At 39.6% G+C, this 12,558-nt stretch overlaps 1 protein-coding gene across 1 annotated transcript in view; it reads left to right on the top strand.

Annotated features, from left to right (window-relative positions):
* Positions 1–12,558, top strand: part of scfd1 (sec1 family domain containing 1) — a 169,418-nt gene that overhangs the window by 98,900 nt on the left and 57,960 nt on the right. Inside the window, exons 17-19 of the mRNA XM_048538268.2 lie at positions 2,648–2,727; positions 3,795–3,857; positions 10,014–10,089. Of these exons, the coding sequence (XP_048394225.1) occupies positions 2,648–2,727; positions 3,795–3,857; positions 10,014–10,089 (219 nt within the window). The remainder of the gene's footprint in view (positions 1–2,647; positions 2,728–3,794; positions 3,858–10,013; positions 10,090–12,558) is intronic.

Here is a 12,558-nt window from a genome sequence, read left to right as displayed (position 1 = left end):
CAAATACTTCACCCTTGTCTTTTGCATTCATGTGCTGGTATCCCCTAGAATTGAATGTTTGTGAGTCATCCTCATTTGGCTAATTGTGCTCTGCTATTCATTAATGGATGAGGCAAACTACAGATCTTTGATCTAATGTGTTGGTTCTGGGATCTATTAGCTCCTATACTTTTTAGTTTAGCGTACTTGTCATCTCCTGTTGAGCTTCACTGGTTTTGTGCCACATTTTTTAGTCTGTGTGGAGCGGCTCCTGGGATGCTGTCCCAGAGCCCTCATTATACCAAAGGTTGACTTATGGCTTAATGATTTGTGGGGTCTGAACCAGCTTTATAATTGTATTGTGGAGAGAACTTTGTTCAAATAAAATGGAGGCATGGTAAACTCTGAAAAACATTCTGTGTAGAGTTTCCAGTGAGTGATCTGGCTGTGAAGTTTATTTCATAATATGGAGAACTGTAGTTTTAAATGCCCAGACAGAAGTTTCCCTTCTTGAAGGAGTGGACAGTGGCAAGTAAGTTGGGCAAAGGTGATGAATATGAAAAGTTCAGAATCTTGCATTGAGTAATTGTTCCCCGTTTTTCTCCTTGAGCTTCAAGAAGCAGTATCAGCAAACCATCATCATCAGCACATCATCATGGCTGCTTTCAATCCAACATTCACACCACTTCAGCTCCTCAACACTTAGGAATGCAAACCTCTGCCAGGTCATGTTACATCCAGGAATGCATACACATCTTGTATATCTGTTCACAGTAAATCTATGGCTCATAGCTGCATTTCTTAGCTTTTAATCACTTTGAGATTACTTGGAGGCTGCCAGTTTCAGTGGCTTACATTATGGATGTGAGTTTGCTCGCTGAGCTGGAAGGTTAGTTTTCAGACGTTTCATCACCATTCTAGGTAACATCATCAGTGAGCCTCCGACGAAGCGGTGGTGTTATGTCCCGTTTTCTATTTATCTGGTTAGGTTTCCTTGGGTTGGTGATGTCATTTCCTGTTCTTTTTCTCAGGGGATGGTAGATTGGCTCCAAGTCAATGTGTTTGTTGATGGAATTCCGGTTGGAATGCCATGCTTCTAGGAATTCTCGTACATGTCTCTGTTTGGCTTGTTCTAGGATGGATATGTTGTCCCAATCAGAGTGGTGTCCTTCCTTATCTGTATGTAAGGATACGAGTGATAGTGGGTCGTGTCGTTTTGTGGCTAGTTGATGTTCATGTATCCTGGTGGCTAGCTTCCTGCCAGTTTGTCCAATGTAGTGTTTGCCACAGTTCTTGCAAGGTATTTTGTAGATGACGTTCATTTTATTTGTTGTCTGTATAGGGTCTTTTAAGTTCATTAGCTGCTGTTTTATTGTGTTGGTGGGTTTGTGGGCTACCCTGATGCCAAGGGGTCTGAGTAGTCTGGCAGTCATTTCGGAAATGTCTTTGATGTAGGGGAGAGTGGTTATGGTTTCTGAGCCCGTTTTGTCTGTTTGTTTGGGTTTGTTGCTGAGAAATCGGCGGACTGTGACAAACACTACATTGGACAAACTGGCAGGAAGCTAGCCACCAGGATACATGAACATCAACTAGCCACAAAACGACATGACCCACTATCACTCGTATCCTTATATACAGATAAGGAAGGACACCACTTTGATTGGGACAATACATCCATCCTAGGACAAGACAAAGAGAGACATGCACGAGAATTCCTAGAAGCATGGCATTACAACCGGAATTCCATCAACAAACACATTGACTTGGAGCCAATCTACCATCCCCTGAGAAAAAGAACAGGAAATGACATCACCAACCCAATCTGGAAACCTAACCAGATAAATAGAAAGCGGGACATAACACCAGCGCTTCGTCGAAGGCTCACTGATGATGTTACCTAGAATGGTGACGAAACGTCTGAAAACTAACCTTCCAGCTCAGAGAGCAAACTCACATCCAGAACCTCAACCTGAGCTACAAATCTTCTCAAAACTCGCTGGCTTACATTATGTTTAGCGCACATGCTATTCAGAGCTCAGTTGCAGACTACCCAATTTCATGATACCAACCTCTGTGGCTTATAATACATTGTAGTTCAGAGATGAAGGCATGAAGCTTTGTCATGATTGGGAGTACTGAACAGTCAAAGGGATGAACATGTCTACATGGCACTGTTACTGTGTTAACTTAGCTGTTAAAGAAAATCAAACCATATTTCCTTGCTTGGCGACATTGGTGAATTAACTTTGAATAGACTAAAAGGAATAGTTGAATAGGCATTAAAAGCCCTCCAGGATTTTACCTATAAATATTAGTAATGCATCGACCTAGGCAGAAAGTGTTGGCTATCTATTTACCATCACTGGTGATGGGGTTAGTGTGAGGAAGCATGTACACTTTGGTAGCAATGGAAAATCTAAAGCAATTAGATTCTGGGAGAAATTATTCTGAATTTTGTTTTACCTCCTTCAACCTCTCCATTGCAAAATGGGTTTTAAAGCATCATTTAGTCAGCCAAGGCAATAACATGGGTAAAAAGTTTAGAGTTTATTTCCTACAATATTCTATTTTTTTACTTATTTTATATAAGGAAAGTTATCGAGTCCTTTGGAACTACAGAATTCATCATATTATCTTTATTCTCCAATAAAATTATTTGTACCAACAGGTTGACCTAGAGCAATACAAAAAAGCACTGTCTGATATCGGGTGCAATCTGGCTCCTTTGAATTACATCAAACGATGGAAGTAAGTAAGAACAACAGAGAATAGTTTTAGTACCGAAGGAACAGCAAATTACAAGTAACACGTTGGTATAAACCAGAAAAAAATTTCAAGCGTGAACCATCTGACAAAATTGTGTGTATTAACAGTTTTGAACACTGGATCAGTTTTGTTTTTAATTTGGAAAGGTAGCCAATTGAAGATACTAAAATTAAAACAGATTGTGATGCCAGCTATGAAATTTGCCAAACGACTGAATCTTGAGCTTAAACTCCAAGGGAGAAAACACTCTTTCTGATCAAATGCCCCTTGTATTGAAAATTTAAAGGGACCGCTTGCCCAAAATCACCTCTGCAGTCCATCTACTTCCAAGCCCATGAGCCAAAGGGATTTCAGTTTACATGTGGAGGTAATTTCTATCTATTCATTCATAGGATGTGGGCATTGCTAGCTAGATCAGCATTTATTGCCCATCCCTAATTACCCAGAAGGCAATTAACAGTCAACCACATTGCAGTGGGTCTGGAGTCACATGTAGGCCAGACCAGGTAAGGATGTCAGTTTCTTTCCCAAACAGGCATAAGTGAACCAGTTAGTTTTTCCAACAATTGACAATCGATTCATGGTCATCATTAGTTCCTTAGTTCCAGATTTTTAGTGAATTTAAATTCCACCATTTGCCATGGCCAGATTTGAACCCAGGTCCCTAGATCATTAGCTGACTTTCTGAGTAAATAGTCTCGTAACAAATTAGTGATTTTTTTAGATAAAGAATAAAGTATTACCGTATTTACTCCAGTAATCTACAATCCTGTGATTTCATTTTGGGTGGAAATGCTTAGCAATGTCCTTGTACATTAAAGTTTTGTAGAGATGTGTTATCAATCTTGTATCAGAGTACAAGTGGCAGGTGAGAATAAATTTTACATTCTTCATATCATGGGGCACCTTCCGTGACCCAGGATTACAACATTTGTTCAACTTTTTAAAGGTGCTAATCAGTATAACATGCCCCATCCAGACATTTACAGGTATGAAGGTTTTCTAATTCCCAGATTCACTTCAATAATTTAATTTATGTTTACTGACAGAGCATTTACCAAAATGGCATCAGCTCCTACTAACTTTGGAGGCAGTGGACCGAAATCAATAAGGTATGAGCTTTTGCAATAATCGAATAATTCAAATGCAAAATTACTGGATTGAACTTTTTTTTAAATTAGAAATCTATTTGGAATAACAAGCTGACCTGGGATTTAATCATATTTGATTGTCTGAAATAAATAATAGACTTAGTGTGCAGGTTCTCAGCTTGCAGTAAGTTCCAGAATAGAAGTAGGCAGTTTACTGTTCCATTAGTGTTTTTCTCCATGTGCTATCTAGTCAAACCCACACTTCTCATTGTTTCTCATATTCTTTCATTTTAATCTTTTCACGAGAAGCTCTCTAATTCTGTTTTGAGGACACATTTATAGTCTCTGGTTTGACAACAGTGCACGGCAGAGAATGCTTGATTCTAAGCACATTCTGTAAAGACACTTCTTACAACTTCCTACACTAATCCTTGTGTTTGTACTTTTTCATATCATCTCACTAACCAACAGAAACAAACTGCATTACATAAGGGCTTCAGGTCTGTGGAGCAAATAGCAGAGTGTGAGCGGAGTTAGAATTGTCTAGAAGAATAAACCAAACTACTACACTAGATAAAACTTAAGATCACATGGATATGAACAACATAAAAGATGGCTTAGTTTTTACTTAATGCAACAATAAGAAGAGTGTTTAATATAGTATATCATGAATAGGGATATTTAGGCTAAATGTACATAAGTAGTCTTATTTTGAAGTTTGAATCAGAAGATCACTGTTGACTTTGCCTTCTCTTTTACCAGTCTGTCTTGAACTCAAACTCCAATTATAGTTGCTGCACTGCACCTCTTTTTTTTCTACATAAAGGTATAGTTTTGTGCAAAATGTCCAACAAAGCTCTTATACAGCTTAACATTACTTCATTATTTTTATTTTCTCTGCTTCTATGTAAGAAAACATATGACATGTTTTCTTATTCTTCCACTGGGTTTTGATTTGAGTTGCAAGGCTAATCTCCTAGTTGTCCCATAGTTGTCCTTGAAGAAGAGGTAGTGAGCCATCGGTGAGTCAGTCTGATGTAAGTGCATCCACAGTCCTACTAGGAAGGTAGCTCAAAGATGTTGATCCAGTGATAGTGAAGGAATGGCAATATAGTTCCAAGTCAGGATGATGCATGAATTAGAATGGAGTTTGCAGGTGATGGTGTTCCAGAATATCTGCTGCCTTCCTCTTCTAGGTGGAGGCAGTCATGAGTTTATGAAGTGCCTTTGAAGGAGTGTTGGCGAATTGTTGCACTGTATTTTGCTGTCAGTGTGTCTTGATGGTGGTGAAAATTAATGTTTAAGGTGGTGAATAGGGAGATGATAAAGCAAGCTGTCCTGAATGATGACAAGCTCCTTGAGTGTTGTTAAAAATTCATTTATCCAGGCAACTCGAAACTATTCCATCATGCTGCTCACATATCTTCCAGATGGGAGAGATTTTGGGGAGCCAGGAGTTGAGTTCCTCACTTTAGGACTCCTAGACTCGGATCTGCTCTCATGGCCAAAGTACTTACATGGTTGTTACAGTTAAAGTTTTGATCAATGACGTTATGATCTCGGTTAAGGGAATATGGGATAAATTGGTTAAGTTTTGGGATGTGGCTTGATTTCAGAATTTGACTTGGAATTTGAACAGGTTAATGGACTGGACAGATGTGTGACAGATGCAGTATAATGTCAATAAATGTGAAGTTTTCCATTTTTACCTCCAAACGTTTTGAATATATTCATAACCTGGAAGGCAGTTCCTTTTTATTCTAGGTCTGGCCTCACAGGTATATGGCATATTCCTACCATTATATCCTCCTGATCCAAGCATATGTATCACATGCCACAGCCCACCAGTTACGGATTGACATTACATTGCTATCTATTCTATAGTTGGATTTCTCTCTTTAAAGAGCTACTTGGCCCCATTTACTCTTTTACTTAGTCAAAATTTCTTTTCTGCATGTTTACAAAATATAGCAGTTATAGGTAGCCTCCAGGTTCAGTCTCTCTAAGCTGGCTTATGTTTTTCTTCTAAAAGCAAAACCCACCATGTTCTGGAAATAGACGGAACTACAGATGCTGGACAATCTGAGATAACAAGGTGTAGAGCTGGATGAACACAGCAGGCCAACCATAACATTCTGCCATCTGCAATCCGACCCCACCACCTTAGACATTTTTCCCTCCCCACCCATATCTGCTTTCCAGAGGGATCAGACTCCCCGTGACTCCTTTGTCCACTCCACACTCCCCTCAAGCCCCACCACACCCGGCACTTTTCCCTACAACTGCAGAAAGTGCTACACCTGCCCCTATACCTCCTCCCTCACCGCCATCCCAGACCTCAAGATGACTTTCCACATCAAGCAGATATTCACCTGCACATCTTCTAATGTGATATATTGTATCTGCTGTTCCATTTGTGGCCTCCTCTACAATAGGGAAATCAAGCGAAGGCTTGGGAACTGCTTTGCAGAACACCCATGCTCGGTTTGCACTAAACAACTGCACCTCTTTCCCAGTCACAAACCATTTCAACTCCCCCTCCCGTTCCTTAGACGACATGTCCATCCTGGGCCTCCTGCAGTGCCACAACAATGCCACCCGAAGGTTGCAGGAACAGCACCTCATATTTCGCTTGGGAACCCTGCAGCCCAATGGTATCAATGTGGACTTTACAAGCTTCTAAATATACCCTCCCTCCACCGCATCCCAAAACCAGCCCAGCTTGTCCCCGCCTGCCTAACCCATCTTTTCTCTCACCTATTCACTCATCCCACCTCAAGCCCCACTCCCATCTCCTACCTACTAGCCTCATCCTGCCCCCTTGACCTGTCCATCCTCCCTGGACTGACCTGTCTCCTCCCTAATTCCTCACCTACACTCACCTTTACTGGCTTCAAACCCGCATCTTTGACCTGTCTGTCTCCTCTCTACCCATCTTCTCCTTTATCCATCTTCTATCAGCAGCCCCCCTCCCTATTTATTTCAGAATCCCCTTCCCCTCCCCCATTTCTGAAGAAGGGTCTAGGCCCAAAATGTCAGCTGCCCTGCTCCTCTGACGTTGCTTGGCCTGCTGTGTTCATCCAGCTCTACACCTGGTTATCTCAGATTCTCCAGCATCATCAGTTGAGGGTTTGAAAGGCGTCATTGAAAATGCCTTGTTGAGACACTGTAATGCAACATGTCAATGGGACACACTAGTGCCATTTTATGTTGGTGTTGAGGGACTGAATGTTGAATAAGGTGGGTGGTATACAGTCAGGCAGCTTTACTGTGGATTTATGTCAAGCTTCTTGACTATTATGGGACGCCTCTGATCTGTATCTTATGAATGGTATACAGTAACTGAGGAGTCAAGAGTTGAGTTATATACCATAGAATTCCCAGCTTTTGACCTGCTCTTGTGGCAACAGAATTTGTGTGGCTGATCCAGTTCAATTTCTGGTCAGCGGTAACACCTAAGTGTTTGTAGTGGAGAATTCAGGAATGATCGTATCATTGAATGCAGGGAATGATGACAAGGTTCTCTTTTGTCAGAGGTGCTCATTACCTAGCAGTTGTGTGGTCTGAATTTAGTTGTCACTTATTAGCCCAAGCCTGCATGATGTCTGGGATTACTAGTTTGAGAACATTGCTGCTACCCAACCAATCTCATTAGATATTCCCTGTTTCATTGATTGGAGAACTTCTGGTGTTAACTTTTCCTTTTACCACCAAGCAGGAATAGATCAGCGATCCATTTTACCCTTCACCCCAATTTCATCACTATTTTTAAAGTTGCAGGATTGATAAGTGATTGGCTGATTCTTACCACCTGTTTCTTGTTTCCTGTTTCCTGTTAAAGCACACCTTTCTGGCTCAATAATTGTGATTGTAAGATAATAGGGAAATACAGAACACTAAGTTTGTAATTTGTTGATTCTTCAAGACTTCTTCTAACTTAAAATCTAGAAATGACATTACAGTCCATAAAGGAATTGGCACCCTGACAATTTTGTGTAAAAGCAGCTGGATGCAAATGATAATAAGGAACAAAGTTGGAAGTAGAAGTTATACAAGTAGTAGCTATTCTAAATGGTAACAAAATAGATTCATTACATGATAACGTAAACAGAGCTACACAAATTTATTTTTTTCAAGAATTATTTCAGTGGACAGCTACGTTATTCTAGTCTTTATGGAGCAGCTCTATGGCATCCACATGTTGCTGCACAGTTTCAAATGATTTAAGAGTCGCCATAAAATTCATGAAGTGCAGGATCAAATAAAATTTCCCTTGCCATTCTGATGAGGCTGATGTTGGTCATTAACAATTCACCAAATTGATGTCATTATACGTGCCATGAAATATTGTGAGCTAGCCTGTGCACCAGTTAGCTTGACATCTGTAATTGGGAAGATGTTCAAATCTGTTACAAAGGATTTACTTAGAGCACTTGAAGTACATTATTTAATCAAGCAAAGTCAACATGACCTCATGAAGGGAAGTCATGTCTGAAAAAACTATCACAATTTTTTTGAGGAGGTAACAAGCTGAGTAGATAAAGGGGGACAGTTTATAGTTAGATTTCCAAAAGACATATGATGAGGCATAGCAAATATGTCGACTCAGTAAGACAAGAGCCCATAGTGTTGGTACTATATTAGCATGGATAGCAGATTGCTAACTAATAGAAGGCAAAGAGTTTGGGTAAAAGATGCATTTTCAGGACTGTATTCTCTAATTAGTGGAGTACTACAGGGATCAGTGCTGGGACCACAGTTATTTATAATATATGACAATGATTTGGATAAGTACAGTTTAGAGATGACAGTAAGTAGTGAGAATGACGATAAGAGTCTACAAAAGGGTATAGACAAGTAAAGTGAGTGAATGCATATTTGGCAGATTGAACAAAATGCAGGGAAATTTGAGGCTGTGCACTTTGGCAGGAAGAATAGAAGAGTTGAATGTTATTGCAATGGGGAAATCCAGAAAGAAACAGGGACTTGGGGGCCTCATGCATGAATCATGAAAGGCTAGCCTTCATGTTCAGGATAATAGCGAAGGAAAATGGACTGCTAACCTTTATTTCAAAAGGAATAGAGTATAAAAATAGGGAGATCTTCTGAGTACTGTACAAGGCACTAGTCAGACCCAACCTGGAATACTATGAATCATTTTGGTCCCCAAGTCTGGCACTGGAAGCAGTCCAGAGGAGATTCACTTGATTGATTCTAGGTAGGGAGGGATCTTCTTATGACTAGAGATTAAGTAGGTTGGGTCTGTACTCACTGGTGTTTAGAAAAATGAATAGAGACCTTATTGAAACATATCAGATGATAGAGTCATACAACATGGAAACACACCCTTAGGGCACTTGGCAGGGTAGATGTTTGGAAGTTGCTTCCTCTTATGGGAGAGTCTAGGATCTGAGGACATAATCTCAGAATAGGGGATCAGCTATATAAAACAGAGATGAGGATTTTTTTCTTTCAATCTTTACTGCAGAAGGTGTAAAGACTACTCCTTTAAGTATATTCAAACTGAGATTGACAGATTTGTAATCAGTAAGGGAACAAGGGTTATGGAGATAAGGCAGGAAAGTAGAGTTGAGAATTATCAGATCGTTCGTGATTTCATTGAATAATAGAGCAGACTTGTTGTGCTGACAAGCCGACTTCTCCTGTATCTTATTGTCACACAATTTTGTAGCAGCACGAACCCAAAGTATTTTTGTTTGTTCACTGATAAAGTATAATTAGAGAAAGAATTGCATATTCATAGTGCTTTCCACAACCTTGGAACAAGTGTCTACTAAACAGTATTTTATGTGCAAGATATAACATAGTATTATTTTCAAAACAGCACACCAGAAGGCTTAGGTCATTAAGGTGTGGATGCCTGAAGCAGCCAGACAAATCTGAGTGATTGGAATGTTTGTACTCCTGAGAGCTCTACAGAACAACCTCTGCCTGTGTAATTGAAAGCAGCTCTTGAACAAAACAGATCTTTGGTTTTGTGTTGATCATCCAGAAGAAAAAAAAAACAAAAAAAAATCAATGACATTTGCAAATGTGAAACATCTCAAATTGTTCCTCTGTTCTGCACATGACTGGTATAATTCATAGTCCAACAAAGTTTAGATTGACAGGTGTTAAAGGGTGAGCCCATCATAAAGTAATGTTTCTTTTTTGCAGCCTGCTTTCACGTGTAATGAATACTGGATCACAGTTTGTAATGGAAGGCGTGAAGAATTTAGTATTAAAGCAACAAGTAAGTATCTTAGGTTATTTACTCTGAATACAAAAAAATTACACATTAGAATCAAAGTAAAAAGAGGGGAGGGTGGTGGCATAGTGACATTGCAACTGGCTTAGTAATACAGAACCCCAGGCTAATGTTCTAGCCTCATGGGTTTGGCTCCCACCATTGCAAGTGGTGACATTTGAATTCGGTGTAATTTAACGACAGCAATGCAACCACTGTTGAATATGGTACAATCTATGTTGTTCACTTATGTCCTTTAGGGAATGAAATCTGCCATCCTTAACCTGGCCTTACATGTGACTCCAAACTGCCAGCAACGTGGTTCACTTTTAGCTGCCCACTGGGTGATCAGAGATTGGCAGTAAATGCTGACCTAAGAAGTGATGCCTGCATCCCATGAACAAATGTTATTTTTTTAAAATTTGAAGCGCAATAAATGAATACAGACTTGATTAGATTTAAAATTTATTTCAGTTCCTATACTCACTTCTAGCTTCAGAAAACAAATATGATCTGCATCATGTTGCCTACTGATACATCACAAATTCAGTTCTTTTAGGAGGATCAATAAAAGATTGATCCAAGCTATGGATAAGATCAAATCTTAAAGGTATTGACTTGAGTCACCATTTCCTAGCTGTTAGACTCGTCCGCAGTAAGGTGTGGAGGTAGATATGCTTTAACTGAGGGCACTTCTACTCAATCAACAAGTGTGTAACAAATCTGTCTTAATATATGTAAACTGTGCTGCTAGGCTGTATTCATGAATCTTTTTCTAGTTTTTTGAAGGTTGCTTGTTTGCAATTTTCTTTAGCAACTTTTGGAATTGGCTTAAATATTAGCCAAATTTCCTCAAGAAGCTTGGCATCATCAAAAACAAAGCTGCCTACTTGCTCAACACTGTAACATCCTATTCAACTCCAGTACGTAAAGCAGCATCTCACCATGGTAACTTGCATTGCATCTCCCCACATTGCCCCCCCCCCCTCCCCACAACCAACCATCATGAAAGACAAATGCAACAATATACTTGCCTACTGGCAACACCAACCAGTGATGTTGTTCGTCATTCTGACTTGAATATATACAGTTATATCTTCACCTCTGTTACAAAATCTTGACAATCCTACCTCACAACATTATGGGAATTCTATCACTACTGAGAATAGAGCAAATTAAGATATATATCCACCCAGTGGAATGTGGAGATGCAACTGCCCATGTGCATTTTTCATTCATGTACTTGGACATATAGATTTGAAGTAGATCCCTGAATAGGCAGGAGTACAGACTTACTTCTGTTGCACTTACTCCATTCAGAAATGTTTTGGACAGATTGTTTCATCTGGCTAGGATGGTCTGTAAATTGATTAAGGAAGAAAGGAGCACGATAGCGTTTTCTGCCATACACTATTGTGAATTCAGGTCTTCCCAAGCACAGTAATGCCAGTTGTTTCTATATGTAATGTGTCTGTGTTACTGATTGCAAGTTGTTTTCAACTCCCCTGTATCTGGTTTCTTGACAGAAGGACCCAAAAATGTTGCAAAAGTGTCCTTATCACCTGAACCAAGTATTTGTGCCCAAGTACTTTATCAAGCTGTCTGAAAGACAACAACCAAACAATTTGCGACATGATTCTCAATCCAACTCATTAGGTTGCTTGATTTCATAGCACCACAGTTATTATTGGTCTGTTTTAGTCAGTACCACTTGCTATTATGTAAGAATGGACAAACCCACAAGTGCCCTACACTTCAAGACATAACTAGATTCACATCTTCCAGGCTAGCTGACAAATTTGAGTGACTACGTATAGGTTAGTAGTTGCAGTTTTAACACGTACGAACCCGCAGCAGCATTGTTACTCCCAAGACATGGCAACATGCATAAAAGTATCTAAATTCATGAGTGTAGAATGGTTCTTATATGTCCGTGAGGACATGCCCTTAGCTGTTTGTTGTGAAGTAGTTCAGAGTAACCCAAATCCTTTGATGCTTTGAAAGACAGTGAACAAAGACACAGCTTGATTGACTTTCTATGGAACTAAGTGGCCACCTTAGAGGCGCATTTTATGCTCATAATCTCCTTTCACATCTTTACTCTTTCACATCTTAGTAGAGATTATATAGTCAGGAAGAAAAAGAGAAGCGTATAAATGTACTTTACTCTTTCCTCCTCCCAGTTTCTACTGGAAACTGTCCTCTGTTTACCATATTTTGTTGCGTCGAATGCATTTCTTTTGCTGAGCAGCTGCTGAAATCATTACCAAAAGTTATAGAGGTGGATTAGTTTAGTTTATTTAGCTTAGTTAATTTACTTTCTATGACCAACAAAATTTTGAATGATAAATAGAGATTCAGCCCATTTAACTTACCATTTCATAGGAACCTGCACTCCTTCTTTACAGAATCTAGCTGTCAACTGAATGACATGAGCCTTTTTTGAATACCCTGCCCAATGCTGCCATTCTCTAC

Source organism: Stegostoma tigrinum, chromosome 10 (assembly GCF_030684315.1).
Source record: "Stegostoma tigrinum isolate sSteTig4 chromosome 10, sSteTig4.hap1, whole genome shotgun sequence".
Lineage (NCBI taxonomy): Eukaryota > Metazoa > Chordata > Chondrichthyes > Orectolobiformes > Stegostomatidae > Stegostoma > Stegostoma tigrinum.
Note: the sequence above shows the minus strand (reverse complement) of the source record. Positions and strands in the feature narration are given on the sequence as shown.